Source organism: Camelina sativa, chromosome 14 (assembly GCF_030686135.1).
Source record: "Camelina sativa cultivar CO46 ecotype springtype chromosome 14, ASM3068613v1".
Taxonomy (NCBI): domain Eukaryota; kingdom Viridiplantae; phylum Streptophyta; class Magnoliopsida; order Brassicales; family Brassicaceae; genus Camelina; species Camelina sativa.
The window spans coordinates 4,280,888-4,297,783 of NC_141893.1; the positions used below are offsets into that span (position 1 = coordinate 4,280,888).

Here is a 16,896-nt window from a genome sequence, read left to right on the forward strand (position 1 = left end):
CAACAATAATATTAATAATAAAAAAAGGAATATGAAAAAATTAAAATAGGAAAAGGAAATATATAGAGAAAAAAAGGAAAAGTTTAGTGATGGAGCGCCAGGTGGACAAAAGAGTCAAAGTTATTTGACTACCGACTTTGTGACTTTTAATCTTAACCGCTGAGATATCAGACGGATCAAATCATGACCGTCCATCTAGTTATTATTATCTCTATAAATACTACAGTAGTAGTGATCTCCTCCGGCTCTCTGTCTTTCAGTCCCATAGCTGTCCTTCTTCTTCTTTGTTGTCATCGTATCGTTCCTATTCATTCTTCTAGGGTTTGTATTCTTACTAACTAAATTGAATCGTTCAAAAGCCTTTTTAATTATTCGATAATTAACTTTTGTCTTCGCAATCTTTTTATAGATTGGAGAAGGATGATGCTTTGATGGTCGGTCAGTGATGGATCGTAGTCTTCTCTGTGGCTACATCATCTTCAGGAGGTAGTGTTCTTCCTCTTAAGGCTTCTCTTTTATCGTTGTTTTTTTTTTGGGAAACGAATTATTCGCTTTGGATTCTGAATTGCTCTGTCTTCTTATAGGGTTCGATTTTTTTTAAAAAAAAATCAGATTGTAGAATTAGAGAAGAGACTTTCCCAAATTACTTAACAAGAAATTTCACATTGGCGTGCTTGTTGATGTCATTGTTTCTTTGTTTATTTACTTACACACGTTTCGTCTTCTGTCTTCTTCGCAGGTTTTTTTGGAAGCGTATATTATTTATGATCCAGTTATGGCCTTTCGACTCTGAATTCTCAACTTGTAATTCTAGGGGTTTGATTTCTAAATTGTTTTTTTTTTTTTAACTTCTCGTCACGTTGATCCTGAACTTAGTATTCGCCACTGTAATTTATGGATGTTGTCAAAGGATCACAACAATTTTTTCCTGTAGCAACATGGATGGGGTAAGTTTTGCAGTCATGAGGCGTGTGATTATTGTATATGTCTGGTTATTTCTTTATCTTTTGTCTCTACCTAACTTTGCTATACATGTTTTCTTTTTGTTGCATCAGCCTCAAGGATTGGCATATTTGCTCAGGATTACCAGAGAAAGGCATTGGTGGAGATGATGATGACTTGCTTAAGCGCAAGACCATTTATGGTTTCTGGTATAAAGATTTGTTCTGTTTTGCTTAGGTTTTCCCTGCTCACTTTCTCATATAGCGTGTTGTTTTTTTTCTTTGTTTATTTACTTACACGTTTCTTCTATCTTCTTCGCAGGTGTTTTTGGAAGCGTGTTACAATCCAGTTATGGCTTTCGACTCTGAATTCTTAACTTCTAGATTTTGATTTCTATATTGGTTTTGGCTTCTACGTTGATCTAAACTTAGTATTTGCTTCTGAACTTTTCTCCTCCTTTTATTGTTTCAGATTGTAGAGGAGGATACTATGATCGATTGGTGATTGAGGAGGAGGCTGCTAAAATCTGTCGGTGATGGTTTGATTCATCCTTCTCACTCTCGTTTTCTCTGTTTAATTTTTTCCTTTTTACCGACTTCTTATTTACTAACACGACTTCTTATTTTTGGTATTCTTTGTCTTTTTTCTCAGGAGCTGGTGAAAAACCAACAGCTTGGCATAATGTGAAAGGATCACAACAATTGTTCCCTGCAGCAATATGGAGGGGGTAAGTTTGCAGTTATATGAGAAGTGCTTATTATATATATGTCTGCTTATTTTTTTTTATCTCTTGTCTCTAGTTAACTTTGGTATGCATGTTTTTTGGTTGCATCAACCTCAAAAATTGTCAAATACGCTCTAGACTAGCTTGTCATAATGTCACAACAATGCTTCCCTGCAGCAATATGGAGGGGTAAGTTTGCCTGAACTTAGTATTCGCTTCTGAATTTTTCACTTTATATTCCATGTTATTCACTTCTCCTTCTTTTATTGTTTCAGATTGTGGAAGAGGAGGAGGATACTATGATCGATTGGTGATTGAAGTGGAGGCTGCTAAAATCTGTCACTGATGGTTTGATTCATTCTTGTCACTATCGTTTTCTCTGTTTGACTTTTGGCCTTTCTCCCCCACTTCTTATTTACTAATACGAATTTTATATTTTTGGTCTTCTTTGTTTTTCTCTCAGGTGGTGGTGCCAAAACCAACAATTGTTCCCTGCAGCAATATGGAGGGGGTAAGTTGGTAAATATGAGACGTGCTTAGTATATATGTCTGCTTATTTCTTTATCTCTTGTCTCTAGTTAACTTTGGTATGCATGTTTTTTTGTTGCATCAGCCTCAAGGATTGTCAAATACGTTCTATACTAGCTTGTCATAATGTCACAACAATGGTTCCCTGCAGCAATACAAAGAAGTAAGTTTGCCTGAACTTAGTATTCGCTTCTGAATTTTCACTTTTATATTCCATGTTATTCACTTTTCCTTCTTTTATTGTTTCAGATTGTGGAGGATAGTGCTATGATTGATTGGTGATTGAGGAGGAGGCTGCTAAAATCTGTCGGTGATGGTTTGATTCATCCTTGTCAGTTATGACTCTCGTTTTCTCTGTTTTATTTTTGTCCTTTTCCCCCACTTCTTATTTACTAACACGAATTTTCATTTGTGGTCTTCTTTGTTTTTCTCTCAGAAGAGTACATTATTTAATCATTACAAGTTTACAACTGTTGATGCTAGTAAAGTAAAATGTCTTGGGTGGACCAGAACGTGATGGAAGTGTTACAATCGTTGATGCAGTTTCACCTCCTGGAGGAGACTTTTCAGATCCTGTCACCTCTGCAAGACTGCAACCCTTAGTATTGTGCAGGTATGTCTTTCATGGCTGCTTCCCTATCTTTCTTTCATTGTACATGTACTCGATTGAGATAAACCAGATTGTGTGTGGTTTTAGAACTGTCGCAGACACGTATTTTAGCACCGTTTATGTTTTCCTTTTCTTTTGCAGGTCTTCTGGGGTTTGGACAAAAAGCTATCCCAGAGAAAACATTTTCCCTCTATTAATTGGTTGATTTCCTACTCAAAAGTATTCAACTTTGTGCTTACATATTCTCAGTTTAAACATGTCTTGGTTTACTATCTCGAATTCTTGTATATAAAATTTGCTTCTTTTTTTTTTTCTTTTCTTCAGGCATTGGGATCTTTCTGTGAGAAGTTCGATCCAGATATCATCAACATCAGGACAAAGTCCAGAGAGTTGTTGCAGAGGGAAGACGATCTTAATGAAATTGTCCAGGTACGTGTAACTTATCCTTGTATTGGTATCAATGTCGTGACTAATGACCTCTTGTCTCAGGGATATACATTTTAAGGTTTTGAACGATAGTCTTGGCATCTAAACTTGACTTCAGTTATAGAATAAAATCAGTCTTAACACATAATTCTCTCTGAAAGGAATTTATTTGACCTGCACATTGTGTTTTGCATGCACCTTGTAGGAAATGATGTGCTAGCAGAAGGTGACAAAATCATCTTCGAAACAGGTTACTAACTGGTCTCTTTCCCCTTTTTCCTATGTATCTATCATGCTGCACCTATTTCTAGTGTTTGATCATATTCTTATGTTCATTTGATCTTTACCGATCTGTTATTTTAGATTGTGGAGGATGCTTTGCTCGGTCGGTGATGGTTCTGATGGACGGTTGTCTTCTCTGCGCTACATCTTCAGGTAGTGTTCTTCCTCTTAACCGATTTTTTTTCTTTCCTTCTATATAAGTGAAATTAAATACCTATGTCTCTTTGATGCAGACCGTCCAGGCTCTGGGATTAATTTGTGGGAGGGTTCGAAGAGAGAAACATCAGGTTACTAACTGGTGTCTTGCCCTATATCTCTGCTGGTTTCTCATGTTACATCATACTTGTGATGGTGCGTTTTTGCTATGTTTTTGAATTTTGCAGGTTAACAGTAATGTCCCTGATCTTCCTAGTGAGCTAGCATCTACGTTTCAAGCCTAATACCCTGTTGTTTGTTATATTCAAGGTTCTACAAGAGATAAGCATCAGGTAACTATCTGGTCTCTTGCCCTATATCTCTGTTGGTTTCTCTGTGAAGTGCTCCCTTCTTTACTTCTGTTCTATTTCGCAAATGACTTCCATGTTACAACCACAATTACCTCTGTTCTGTGTCTTATTGTGTTTTTTCAGATTCTCTTGATACGTTTTATTTTGTGTTTCCAGATTCTATTGCCTGGATAGGTTTTGGTAATTATTTTGCCGCCCAAGAGGAGGGTGACCAAGCCATGGCTGCCTATCTCGCTCTCGCTAGGCTATTGACAGGGTAATCATCATGTTACTCTTGTTATCTTTAAAGCTAAAATCTGTAACCTTGTGTCCAAAATGATACATACTTAGCCCTAACGCATTGTAATAGTCGTCTGATAACGTTGACAAAATGTGTTTATGCAGGTTGAATATTATCTTTTTCTAGGTGTCATTGCCAACTTTGTACATTGGAAAGGAGTATATGCGAACTCACAGCTACAAGCTGGCCGACCAGGTAACAAGTTAGAATATGTTGTTGCATACCATATGAAAGTGTGCGTTCCTCTTCTGAATCTTCACTTCGCCTACGGTTTTGATTTCTAAATCTTATTTTTACTTGTCTCTTCTTCTGTTGTTAGCAGCTTGTGGTTGATGGTGCCTATGATTGGTCGCTGGTTTGCTCTCTCTTTTTTTAATGAACTTTTGTCGCTCATTTCCTCCTCTGCGTCGTTATAGCTGCTTCTTAATTTCCACTTTGGGTTTCTAAATTGAATTTACAATATTACTTAATTGTCGTGTTTTGTTTTGTTGATTTAAATTTGTGGACTATGCTCTGATTGATCGGTGATGACTTTGATTGATCATTGTCACCCTAATTCATGTTATTCTTCTATTCTAGGGTTTGGTTTCTAAATTGCATCGGTGCTTTTTCTTTCTTTAATATATATGTTCATTCGATTTTACTTGTCCTTCTGTTATTTCAGATTTTGGATGAATCAGTGATGGCTTTGATAAAGACTCTTCTCCTGGGCTACATCTTCAGCTAGTGTTCTTCCGCTTCTACTTGCTTGTTTTTTCTTGCTAGGGTTTCGTTTCTAAATTGCATCGGTTGCTTTATATATGTTCATGCTAATTACTTGTCTCTTCCCTTATGTTTTTTTCAGGTTTTGGATGATGCCTTTTATCGATCAGTTATGGCTCTAAATGAACACTCCTTTTCTCTGTGCTAACATCTTCTCCATGATACGTCTTCAGGCCACAGGTTCCTTGTTCTTAAACGCATCTCAATTTGCTCATATCTTTTATTTGTTTCGGAATTTTCACTTTGGTTCTGTGGTTTTTTTCTTCTTCTAATTAATTACATGTTAATATTTACTTGTCGCTTTTGTTATTTCAGGGTTTGGATGATGCTTTTATCACTCACTGATGGCTTTCACTGATCGTCCTCAAGCGTTCTCATGGGTTCCTTGCTCGAAACACACCTCTTTTATTTGTTTCTGAATATTCACTTTGGTAATTTTTCTTCTAATAACATGTTAATATTTTTCAGGTTAAACTATGGCTTGGAGACAACGCAGCAGATCACTACTACTATGTTCTCTCTCCGTTCCTATTTTGCAGAATGCCAACTGTTACTAAGGTTTGTTCAATTTTGACAGCCACAAACTTTTGTACTTGAATGATTCTCACATTGGTTACAAAGATTTTGATCATTTTTTATTCAGATCCCAAATCATGAGAGGCTATGAAGATTTCTCTTGAGCTCCAGAAGCTTCTTATCGACAACAGTCTTCCTAATATGTATGCCACAACAGTCTTATCATCGACTCAATTTTACTTACTATCGATGTTTGTTTGTAACATAATTCTGCTTTGTTTTGTCTTTGCAGGTCACCGTCTCATTTTGGAAACCAATTATTTGTTTTAAGGTGCAGAGCGTACTTCAGATCTTTGATTGAAAACGTTATCTTAAGATATGTCTTATGAATAATGTTTTTTTAAGTATTCTGATGTTTGATTTCATTTTGCAGCTTGCTTATGGACCGACGTGGTTATATATGGGGAAGAGTACATTATAGCCTGACGTGGTTATATATGGGAAAGATATATCCAAACATGTCGAGGTCCCATTCGAGTTTGGACTTGCTCCCCTTACATGAGCACTGGTAACCAAGATTCCCAAGTAAGTGACCAGCTTTTGGTTCCATAAAATCATCTTGAGATTTTTATGTCTTAACATCCTAACTGGTTATCATTTTGTTTCTTCAGGTTTCTACAAAATACCATCTTCCTGCCATTGTGGAGCATCTTGGGAATATAGCATACTTTGGTCATTACTCCTCTTATCTGAGGTCAGCTCCTGAGACATGGCATAAGTTTGATGACGCCCAAGGTAATGTGATATAATAGTTTTATTTGATTTATGAGTTTATATTGTTCTTCACACTACTGAAATCTTGATTTTGTTCCTCAGGTGATTGCTGGGCTGAAATTGCTCGTGACAACAAGGTATTAAACACTTGTTTTTGATTCCTGGTTTCATTTCTTGTTCTGCAGTTTTTCTTGATGTTATGTTCACAGCAAGGGCCTTAAGCTCAGGATATACACAGATTCTGGGCAAACTATTATTGCCTATGCCTCTAGAATCATAGTTTTAGTGGTTAGGGGAATGAATTTTACACTTTTCCTGGTGTTTCGAAAATGAATACACATTGTCCTTCTAATTGTTTTGGTATTTTACGTGCAGCAAAACCATGCAATGTTCATCTAATAATTTCGTCGTTAAGTAAAACTTATGGTCTTGTTGTAGGAAGTTTTGCTGTGGAAACAATAAGAGTTTAAATCAAGGGCATGAATTGGGCTACACAAGAATTGGCTACACTCGCGCAACTCACGTTTTGTGCGGCCTTGTGATTGGCTGAAAAAAACAAAATAGTAGCTCCCCTCCTCCTCCGATGATACCATATCTACTTGTTTTCGACTTCTTTCTTCGTCTCTTGCTTAAAGTTGATAAAAAAAGGGCTTAGTGATTCCTGTAGTAAGGCTATGATATGATGAAAAGATGAGAGACGACCCTTTTGCTTCCTGTCTCATCGAGCAGAGCTTGAAACTAGTAAGTAGTAGTAGTTTCAGTACTAGAGCAGAGCTTCTCAAGTAAATGTTTCTTCTGGCTCTAATAGACCACTCAACACTAGATTTGGCAGACCCTTATGCAATCATTCATGAAGTCTTCGGCCTGAGCTCTTCATTTTCATTCGGGTTTCAATCAAGCTACCGGGAAAGAAAGAGATCTGCTGCAACGCTTTGTTTCTTTCAAGTTCAAGGATGATGTTTAACCAAGGATACTAGTGTTTAAGGTCTATGGGAAGAACTCATAAATCTTTTTTTTCTTTCTAAACACTAGTCCACAAGAGATTCAGAATAACACTTCCGATACAAATAATTTTTACATGATTAAAGATAATTTGTTTTATAAAAGAGTAGGAATTGAAAGACTTATATATCATTCTCTTTTTTTTTTTTTACTTGTTTTCTTCTGATCTATTTGTTCACAAATTCAAGAAAAGAAGACTTGAACGCTAGAAGTTTTCAAAGACTTGCATACAGGACAAATCTTAGTGAATACATCGCATTCTGTACACAAACTCAAGTGCCGACATGGCACAAGCAACACCGATACTTCCTTTGCGCTGCACATTTTGCATCTCATCCTCTGACTCCCCATGTTATTGTTCTTCTTGTTTGGATCAATGTATGACGAAGCTGCATCATCTATCTCGCTGTCTCCAAACCCTTCTTTGCCTTGGTCTGCAGCAGCCATGACATTGTTGTTGTGTGACATTGCTTGTTGGAGATTTGCCTTTAAGACATTAACCACAGACTCATTGTACTTTGCTCTGTAGTGCCAATTCTGAGCTTCCATCGCCACTTGCTTTATCCGCTCCACGAGCTCCTTATTCTTCTTGTTCATGTCATTGATCTCGTGATCTTTCTCTTGAAGCTTCTTGCTCAGTCCTTTCTCTAATGTGGTGAGAAAAGACGCAATGTGTCTCTGTTTCATATCCCTCACACCTTTCGCCATTTGAGCTGCCTGAATTACACACACACACACAAGTAAACAAAAAACATTACAAATCAAAGAACCTTAAAACGAAAAAAACAGAGTAGATGCAGAGACAATCAGTACCTGGTTCCTGATGAACTGGTCAAGCTCATCTTTTTGTCTATGGAGGTCAGTCCTAAGACTATCATCGAAGATAGGAGAAGCACCTACAATGCTACCACTAGCAGAAGTCACCGAAGAGTTGCGTTCATCATCATCATAAGATAGTCTAAGACCAGTTGAGACTATATTCTCCTTAGGGACTTCTTCTCGAACACCAATGTTGTTATGATTATAGTTCAAAGACATCTGAAGCTTCTGCTGTCTTAGAATATTACTAAAGTTTTCAGCTTCCCTTCCTCTTTTGTTAGGCCGAATCATTGGAACGAGGTTATCGTTAGCAAAATAGTTAACTGGATCAACAACAGTGCATCCACCTCCCACTGCACAATAATAAAAAAACAAAAGAATTGTAAGTTTCTAAGAGTGATTGATGCCAAAGTTTGAGATTATATGATACAATGAGAAACCAAAAGACTTACTGGTATTGAACAAATGAAGCTGATTCGGTTGTACGTTAGTCTGGTATTGCAACTGGTTCTCGTTCATGAAAACCGGTGGAACGGTGTTTCCATTGTTTCCACTTAGCATCTTCCTCAACAAAGTATTAGGAATGTTAAGTATGCGACTCTCTCGGTTGATCTAGAGTACTAACAGAAGAATATAAAACCTGCAGTTAAAGGAAAAGGGAGTCATTATACGAGACAAATCAATAATGAACATACTCCTCAAATGAAAGAAAAAAAACATGAATCATAGTCTATATAAAGTTAGAAGTCCAAATACCAAACAGAGTTACAGAGCAGAGAATATTGTAAAAGAGAGACAATGCTGGATCATAAAAACAGAGTTGATGTTATTTATATATAATGAAAACCAAAATGTAAAGAAAGACTTGTGGAGGAATGTAAAATGTTTATTTTTTTTACCTAAGCAATAAAGATTTATATGAATTTGCCTGATGAACCGGGGGGGGGGGGGGGATATAAAAGTGAATGATTTGATTGTTTCAAAAGTCAAAGTTCCAAATAAATATGTAACTTACTGATACTGAATTGAGGTAAATCTCTAGGAACATGGAAAGATGACAAAAAAAAGTTGAAAGAACGAGTCATAACTCATATAACCCAGAAACAGAAACCCTAAATATATTGTAATTTTCCAAAAAAAAGAAAAAAATAATAATAACGAATACAAGAAGAAGAAGAAGGAATAAAAAGAAGTATACCTTTTTTTACAGAGATTTCCAAGAAGATTCAAGAAACTCTAGTTTCCCTTTCAGATCCTGCATATATAAGAAAAACCAAAAAGGAAAAAATCCTCATAAACTCATGGAAAAAAATAAACAAAGTTTGATATGTTTTATATAGCTCATAATTTTCTTTATCAAAAAAAAAAAAAAGGTTAAGAAATCGAGAGGAGACGAACCGATGATTCAGGATCTTGACAGAGAAAAGAAGATGCTTTTGTGAAGAGATGAAACGGCTAATAGAAGAAGAACAAGACCCAATAAATTAAAAGCCACAAAAAAAAAGGTTTTGTTTTTCTTTCTTTGGTTTTAAATATAAAATGAAAATTCAAAGGAAGAAGACAAAAGAAAGAGGCAAAAGAAACGGAAGAAGAAGAAAGAAAGAAAAAATGAATGATGGGTAATGGTAATGGTAATGGTAATGTAAGCAAAGCGGGTGCGATGGAGCGGGACAGTGGTGGAAGAAGTGGGGGAAGTTGGGTTTGGGGACAAATTCAAGTTTTTATTAATAATCCAAAAAAATGGTTTTGATAAGTGTAAAATGTGTAAACACCAAACAAGAGAACCGGTGGTGGTGGTGCTTTCTTTCTCTCGTTCTTTGCTTTGCTTTCGTGAGTTGTGTATCTCTCTCTCTCTCTTTCATTACGCCAACTTTTCATTATTACCTTCCCATTTTTTTTTTTCTGGTTTCCTTTCTTTTTGCTAATTCCCATAAAACTATAGGTTTGACTGATTTATCAATCCTATTAATTGTGATAAACCATTTATTAAGATGGTGCGTTTTGAAACTAATTTTAGTTGAATAAGTACAAGAAGTTATGGAAGATAATCACAAGGCGCGTTACCCTTACAAGTTTTAGCAATTTCAAGAAGTTATATTTCAAATATATCTATAACAATATCGTAATTTGTCGGGGCAAAAAATGAAATCGTATTTTCAAAACGTGTTTATCACCGACATTGTTATTAATTTAAATGATGGGATGAGATTACTAATTTAGGCTATGTTAACTATGATTTGTTTTTTTCTTTAAATTACATAACTGCGTCATAGATTGGTCATTTTGAAAATGTACATATTTTTAGTGTATTTTACCATTGGATTCTTTAATATTCTTACAAGTTATCTAGGACGTTACATGTGAACAATTAAAATTGGATTCTTTCGAAGTCAATACAACGAGGGACGTTATTATATATATAAAATAATTTAAAAATATTCCACCGAACCGATTACATCCATACCACGAACGACGAACACCGATGTTGCACTACGTATTATACATTATGAAAAGATATTTGTTTATTAGAAAATCAAACTCTGTCTCCCTATTTTTTTATAATCAAATCACTCTCAACGACCATCAAACACTGTATTTGCTTTTTTCTATATAGTATAATGCAATAATGAATGTGAATGGAGATGATAATAATAAATGAATTATCGTCTTACGTCAAATTCAAAGTCAGGCATGGACACGGATTCCACAGTGTGGGAATTATGACGGTAGTAGAATTGAAGTGTAGAACAAAGCAGAGATTGTTGTATTCAACTAACGCGTAGGGGCACTCTGGTCTTTTAAGATACATTTTTAAACTTAAAACTCAAATTCTCGTTTGCCAAAAAAAAAAACTCAAATTCTCATGCGACGGTAACGGAGAAGGTATCAACGAGGAACGTGTTTAGCCGTGATCTCTCTTCTTTAGTCAGTCAGAATAGGAAGGAGCCGTTTAAATGCGAGTGGGACACACGCGCCTGGTCGTTGGGCAAATATGGCGGGTAAGTTTTGGCGGGGGGGGGGGGGTGGGGAAAGAAGAAAGAAGCTGTTGGTTGGAGTAAGTTAGTTACCGTGACTTTCTGGGAAGACGTGGACCGGACCAAACCGTCGCACGCCAGGTTTGTCGGATGCAATAATTATTATTGTTACTTACTTGCTTCGAAAATATGCAACACTGTAGTAATAAATCTTATACTATAAATTAACCTTCGTAAAAAAAATAGGAATATTAATTTTCTAACTTAAGAAAAAAAAAACAAAAAACAGAAAAGAGAAGAGGGAATATAATTCAGATGCGTGTTTGAAAAAATAGAAAAAGCAAAAGGCTTTTCTAGTGGTTGCAACCACACAGACGCAATCAATTTATTATTATCTGTACTATATTTTGTTTTGTAACGTTTACACGATATCCAATCAATATTTGGTTGAAGATTTTGTTATATACAATTTAGCTTTTTTTGACTATGTCCATTGCATACCTTTGCTTTTCTTTCAAGTTGTGTTAACTTTGATTTCTCTCCAGACTGATAAGATCCTATTATTTCAATATTGACGGTCTAGTAGAATAGATTGTAAGGGCCATTGAACATCATGTAACAAAGATATTGAACCTGCAGGACAAACCAAAATTAACGGGCATGTAGGTATGAAACCCTTGACCTTTTTTTTTTTTTTTTTTTGTAATTTTCCAAGACTAGTTTTGAAACTGTCATCTGAAATTCGTGGTAGCAAATGTCAAAATTTGTTTTCACTTTCCACTAGGCACTCAACTTATAGTAGTAAAAAGCTAATTTCATTTGCCAAACTACTACACCAATTTAATTTAGTTTATCTTTATCAGATTTTTTTCAGTTCAGACATTTAACATCTGTGAACTGTATATACAATAATTCTTGTGAGCGTTTTGTAACGTTCTAAAACAGTATTTAATGTTATGTATGATTGGTTGTGAGATTCTGGCTATATTGATAAATCCGGCTGGCTTGACTAGTCTGAAAAGCAAGCCACTCATGCATGGTTCATTGGTTTGGTATATATGTTTTCCACAGGGTTTCCGTAAGTAAACCATCCATGATCTGGTATTTATGTGGAAGGAATTTATTTGGTCTTCAATTCAATGGAAGAATTAGTCTGAAACAAAACAATGTCGATGAATTTCTGTGTATTGACTAAGGATTTGTGATTACATTATATATAGAGAGAACTAAACAGAAACGATGAAATCTAGGAGAATCTCTAACTTGTTACAACAATCTAAGCTTCAGTTGGGGAGCTATTCACTTTGAGAAAAAAAGAAGATGCTTCATATACAGTAAAACCTCTATAAATTAATAATGTTGGGACCAAGACATTTTATTAATTTATAGTGATATTAATTTATCTATAAATTAATAATTATTATTATATAGTGTAAATTAATAATTATTAATTTATAGATATATTTTAATAGTTTGAATATTTAAAATTATGAATTGAGACAATTTTGGCAAAATATAATTTTACTTTCGGTTTTTGTAAATTTTATGGTATTGGAATTGAATTTGTAATATATAGAAAACATTATTAACAATAAATTACAAATACAATAGACAAATTCACTTATACACATGACATACATAAATTCAAATTTATGAATAATAATATCAATTGTTGTATTTTAATAGTCAATCAAAATATCAAAATGTAAAAGATGAATATCTAGAAATTGAAAATTTCAAAAAATTAGCTATTTTTTGGCATGTTGCAGAATATTGTATATTATTATAGTTTGAAAATACAACATAACAATTGTTTTATAGATATGAGCTTTAGGAGAAACATACATTATATATATGTAAATTTACATGATTATTAATTTATGATATTATTGGGACTATATTTTACATGGAGATTTCAAAAAAATTATTATCTTATTATCTTATCAAATTTTGTTATTTTTTACGCTGGCCCGACTTGGGACTAGCAAAATTTATTAATTTATAGTGTTTATTAATTTATAGAGTATTAATTTATAGAGGTTTTACTGTATGTTGTAGTTAGTGAACCGGATATAACCCATCAATAACTGAACTAAGTACCCAAACCAAGCTCCAACATAGCAGCCACCTTCTAGACCGGAACCACAATATATCATAGTATTAATTATTAAGTCTCCTTGTACCCATTATTATAAAGTTTCATGTGTATATTATCATCTTCATATTGTTACTACTATTAAGAGAATCTTTCCATATGTTTGTTCTTTGTTCGGTTGTTCACATATAAATATATAATCACATTCATTAAATATCTTGTAGCCCTTTTAATCCTTGTGAGGTAGTGTCTATTTTGCCTCTGAAATGTTTGAGTCTCTGCTTCTCATCGTGCTTTGATTGGGTAAACTGCAATTTTGATGTGATGCATGATGATAGTCTACTAATGCTGCATGCAAGCCCTATGCTAATGCTTTTTATTATAGTGGTACTGTTACCTAGTTTTTGAAATGTACATTTTTTCTTTTACTACAGTTTCGGAAGAAAAAATATTCGTAATTTAAAAGAACATATAATAGTAGCAATCCGCTAACGTAATCTAGTGATGACGCGTAAGTTATTCTTCGTACAATAGAATAATTTAGTACCCTAAGTCCAACCATATCTGAAACCACTTTGGTTGTTCAAGAATCAAGATTTGGACGATAATCATGATGAGTTAGTATTGACATGTTTTAACGATTACTTTTTTCTCAACCACAAAATCAATCCCTTATTGAAATAAAACCTCCGGCAACTTCATTTGAAAGCTCAATTAATTATTAGGCAATTATGTAAACCCCAATTTCATTTGTTAAAGAAGCTTAATTTTTATATAAAATTAGAGAGCAGTTACCGTGATTGCACAAGCGTTGATCAGACCTGCAGGTTGGTAGGCGTAAGGGCCATTCAAGACACACACAGACTCGCAAGTCACAAGAACCACACACTAATCTACTGAATTTGCGGGGAGCCTCATAGTTTAACTTTCAATTTGCCTCCATACACAAAAACTTGTCGTGTACTGATGATTTAAGTGGCATTTGGTTGGCCACACAATTCAGAAGTTAACGTTTACGAGGGACCAGTCACTTTTGTGATATGTTTGAAGGTAGTCAGGCAGATATCGGGTTTAACCGTTTAACACTCTATTCCAAATAAAATTCGTTCCGGTCCAAGGGAACTATATAAACTAGAATATATGTTATATGAGAAATTGTTGTTAGATATATGAGACATATTTTCACGTTTATATAATTTCCTTTTTTTTTTTGACAACTTTTATATAATTTCCTTGTAATATAAGTATATGACGTGAAAATAACAGAAGGGTGTTAAATATATAACATATTTTCACGTCGTCTTTTTAGTATTTGAATATTACTTAACACATATAAAGCAAGTAGGTTTAAATTAACACTAAATTATGAAATTCACTAATTTTAAAGAAAATTTATACCAGATCTTATTTTATGTAACAAAATTTCGAACTGATATAAAATATTTTGCTATGTTCCTGAAATTAACGATTTATTGCCCTAATACAGTATCTAGCGATTAATCACTCTATAAATATAACCATGATGTGTTATTTTTTACACGGCAAATGTTAATCATATAAGGTAAAACTCGGTTTGGGTTAGAATAGTGTCGGTTTTCTTGCAATAATTGTCCAAAAATAAATGAAATTCAAGTTGTGAAATGAGTTGGTACAAATATTTAAAAATCATTTCTTGGTTTCTAAACGACTAAAGCCTTCCAAAAGTATTTCGTCCGGTAACTAGTCTTTGTAATCCCCATTAACTTGCCCTGTTAAGTAACTGACAAATGAACCCTAATTAAAGTAAAAGTTTGGTCGAGAACCTATGTCCCAGAAAGCAAGAAAAAAAACAAAGGCAAACTGTGAAGTCATAGTCAGAAGACAAGTTAGTCCCAACTAATAAAATAAAATGTGATCCAAGTTGAAAAAGTGAAGGATAGAGAATCTATCCTTTGGATCCTCTCCTCTATTTTTAGCCCTTCACTTGGATCTCTCTTGGATAACTCATTAAATGACACTATCCCATATATCCACATGTGTATCTGCGTATGTATATGCATGTGTATCTATATTTAGAAGCTTCCTAATTTTGTCACAGAAAATATCTTCATGTTTTGTTCCTTTCCGTTATAACTCATAATTCCAAAGTTCTTGGATTTGTTCCCAAATAACTGAAGATCGAAGGAGAAGAAGAAGAAGAACTATCTTCAAAAGAGCAATTGAGAAGAGCAAGATAATGTGTACTCATCGTGATGAATCACAACACAACCTCCCTTGTCTCCACTGCCAACCACATACATACATTCGCATGGTACATATATACACAGTTACACACACACACACACACACGCATACTAAACATATATAATATTTTTAGTTTTCACTATTAGTGGAATTGGTTTTGTTAGGTTCAACATATGATAGAGAGGTGCATTCTACTCCGTATGACTCGTGATGAATGCGTCAAGGCGTTAGACCACCACGCAAGCATTCTACCAGTCGTTACCCTCACCGGTTAGTCTTTACAACGTTACATATATAGCATACTATTGTTCACAGTCGACTATATATCCAAATTGTTTCAAAACATCTTTCGTTAAACATGTTATGTGAAAACAAATTAAATCAAAGAAATTAAGAGAAAATATTGGTAAGAGTTTCTTGGATCATGCTCATCATTCATATATTCAATAGTACATATTATAAAATGTTTTCTGTTTGGTAGTTTGGAGAGGACTTCAAAGAGAAAATAAGGACTTCTTTGAAACGTATGGGCATTTCGTCTCTCCCAGGCCCTTCCTAAGTAAGAATTTGTGGGTTTAATAACATGTGTCTTTTTTTTGGTTAATTAATTTTAGTTAAAATTTTCAGCGATCATATCGACCAAACATCAAATATATTATGTTGTTTAAAACGATTTTGATGAAGTGTTTATCCTCTTTTTTTTTATTAATCAAAATTTTGTTTATCAGGCGGACATGTTCGGAGATCGCCGAGGTTCGCGAGAAAGATACAATGAAGACTTTGGTATAGGCTTCCAGCTTATATATATATAGGAGAAAATTAAAAGCTCGAACTAAATTTATATGTAGTAGACCTAGGCATCATATTTAATTGGTACACCTATTCCTACGATGGAAACATATATGCTATTTATATATAGACTTTTCTTGTGTAAACTATTTTTAAGGTTGCCTATTAAGATGCAGTTTATTTTACCGACAATTTTGGCTAAAGGTTTTATAACGCGTCAATCAATTGCTATTACATATTTGCTTTTAATCAAAACCATGATGGTCACTTAAATTATAAACTGTACTCTATATATATATATGACACAGAGATTTAACCAACCCGGTTAGCATAGGAAAAATACGTTGGAAATTTAAATCTTATTATTTATTGCAAAGATCTACAAATGAAAATGAAAATTGGTTCCAGTATATTCTATTAAACATTTTGGACAACAACAACTGGATACCCTATTTGATGAGCATATTCGTCCTAAAAAACAAAATAAAATAATAAATTCTTTGACAAAATAGTAGATATTTAAGTCCGGTTACTTCCGGTTCAAGATAAGTTAAAGAAGCAATTGCGGTCACCTGTTCGGTTTCTTTTTGTGGCGTAGCCGCGTAGGTAGGTTGAACCGACAAATATCTTAAACCGAACATAA

The 16,896-nt window shown here is 34.3% G+C and overlaps 3 protein-coding genes across 52 annotated transcripts; 2 read left to right on the forward strand and 1 right to left on the reverse strand.

Moving 5' to 3' along the window:
• Positions 1 to 228: 228 nt before the first annotated feature.
• On the forward strand, positions 229 to 7,456 carry LOC104739684 (uncharacterized). Of its 50 annotated transcripts, none has more exons than XR_015580310.1 (34): positions 229 to 321; positions 410 to 486; positions 740 to 804; positions 911 to 947; positions 1,056 to 1,151; positions 1,264 to 1,290; positions 1,414 to 1,480; positions 1,594 to 1,669; positions 1,743 to 1,855; positions 1,942 to 2,014; positions 2,130 to 2,177; positions 2,280 to 2,357; positions 2,444 to 2,529; positions 2,631 to 2,807; positions 2,946 to 3,023; positions 3,129 to 3,233; positions 3,436 to 3,480; positions 3,594 to 3,665; positions 3,746 to 3,799; positions 3,896 to 4,000; positions 4,175 to 4,274; positions 4,403 to 4,493; positions 4,621 to 4,653; positions 4,963 to 5,020; positions 5,143 to 5,240; positions 5,376 to 5,440; positions 5,529 to 5,618; positions 5,704 to 5,779; positions 5,869 to 5,907; positions 6,010 to 6,161; positions 6,248 to 6,371; positions 6,453 to 6,487; positions 6,789 to 7,091; positions 7,174 to 7,456. XR_015580310.1 is itself a non-coding variant. In XM_087485050.1 (34 exons), the coding sequence occupies exons 2-7, from the start codon at positions 446 to 448 to the stop codon at positions 1,418 to 1,420; spliced, it is 285 nt and encodes a 94-aa protein (XP_087341176.1). In that variant the 5' UTR covers positions 229 to 321; positions 410 to 445; the 3' UTR covers positions 1,421 to 1,480; positions 1,594 to 1,669; positions 1,805 to 1,855; positions 1,942 to 2,014; positions 2,130 to 2,177; positions 2,280 to 2,357; positions 2,444 to 2,529; positions 2,631 to 2,807; positions 2,946 to 3,023; positions 3,129 to 3,233; positions 3,436 to 3,480; positions 3,594 to 3,665; positions 3,746 to 3,799; positions 3,896 to 4,000; positions 4,175 to 4,274; positions 4,403 to 4,493; positions 4,621 to 4,653; positions 4,963 to 5,020; positions 5,143 to 5,240; positions 5,376 to 5,440; positions 5,529 to 5,618; positions 5,704 to 5,779; positions 5,869 to 5,907; positions 6,010 to 6,161; positions 6,248 to 6,371; positions 6,453 to 6,487; positions 6,789 to 7,091; positions 7,174 to 7,456. The 50 variants fall into 50 exon arrangements, 24 of the variants coding, with proteins under 24 accessions (XP_087341176.1, XP_087341180.1, XP_087341173.1 ...); XR_015580325.1 differs by having other exon boundaries at positions 2,946 to 3,004; XR_015580328.1 differs by having other exon boundaries at positions 2,444 to 2,525; positions 2,946 to 3,004.
• A 9-nt stretch (positions 7,457 to 7,465) lies between these two features.
• Positions 7,466 to 10,147, reverse strand: LOC104739686 (BOI-related E3 ubiquitin-protein ligase 1). The gene is made up of 5 exons (XM_010460122.3): positions 9,570 to 10,147; positions 9,370 to 9,426; positions 8,624 to 8,811; positions 8,166 to 8,524; positions 7,466 to 8,069 (listed from the first exon to the last, which is right to left on the reverse strand). Exons 3-5 carry the CDS (start codon positions 8,730 to 8,732, stop codon positions 7,536 to 7,538), a joined length of 1,002 nt encoding a protein of 333 aa, XP_010458424.1. The 5' UTR covers positions 8,733 to 8,811; positions 9,370 to 9,426; positions 9,570 to 10,147; the 3' UTR covers positions 7,466 to 7,535.
• Positions 10,148 to 15,217: 5,070 nt separating this feature from the next.
• Positions 15,218 to 16,445, forward strand: LOC104739688 (uncharacterized). Its single transcript, XM_010460123.3, has 4 exons — positions 15,218 to 15,531; positions 15,629 to 15,734; positions 15,946 to 16,023; positions 16,193 to 16,445. Exons 1-4 carry the CDS (start codon positions 15,457 to 15,459, stop codon positions 16,237 to 16,239), a joined length of 306 nt encoding a protein of 101 aa, XP_010458425.1. The 5' UTR covers positions 15,218 to 15,456; the 3' UTR covers positions 16,240 to 16,445.
• The last annotated feature ends 451 nt before the right edge of the window (positions 16,446 to 16,896 follow it).

Bases quoted from the DNA above. Each gene is read 5' to 3' on its own strand.
- LOC104739688 (XM_010460123.3), top strand. From the start codon at position 15,457: ATGTGTACTCATCGTGATGAATCACAACACAACCTCCCTTGTCTCCAC. The intron at 15,735-15,945 runs GTTAGTCTTTAC...TCTGTTTGGTAG, and splicing joins ACCAGTCGTTACCCTCACCG to TTTGGAGAGGACTTCAAAGA. The intron at 16,024-16,192 runs GTAAGAATTTGT...TTTGTTTATCAG, and splicing joins CTCTCCCAGGCCCTTCCTAA to GCGGACATGTTCGGAGATCG.
- LOC104739686 (XM_010460122.3), bottom strand. From the start codon at position 8,732: ATGCTAAGTGGAAACAATGGAAACACCGTTCCACCGGTTTTCATGAAC. The intron at 8,525-8,623 runs GTAAGTCTTTTG...ATTATTGTGCAG, and splicing joins GCTTCATTTGTTCAATACCA to TGGGAGGTGGATGCACTGTT. The intron at 8,070-8,165 runs GTACTGATTGTC...TGTGTAATTCAG, and splicing joins ACCAGTTCATCAGGAACCAG to GCAGCTCAAATGGCGAAAGG.
- LOC104739684 (XM_087485038.1), top strand. From the start codon at position 446: ATGGATCGTAGTCTTCTCTGTGGCTACATCATCTTCAGGAG. The intron at 817-1,055 runs GTTTGATTTCTA...TTGTTGCATCAG, and splicing joins CTCAACTTGTAATTCTAGGG to CCTCAAGGATTGGCATATTT. The intron at 1,152-1,263 runs GTATAAAGATTT...TCTTCTTCGCAG, and splicing joins AAGACCATTTATGGTTTCTG to GTGTTTTTGGAAGCGTGTTA.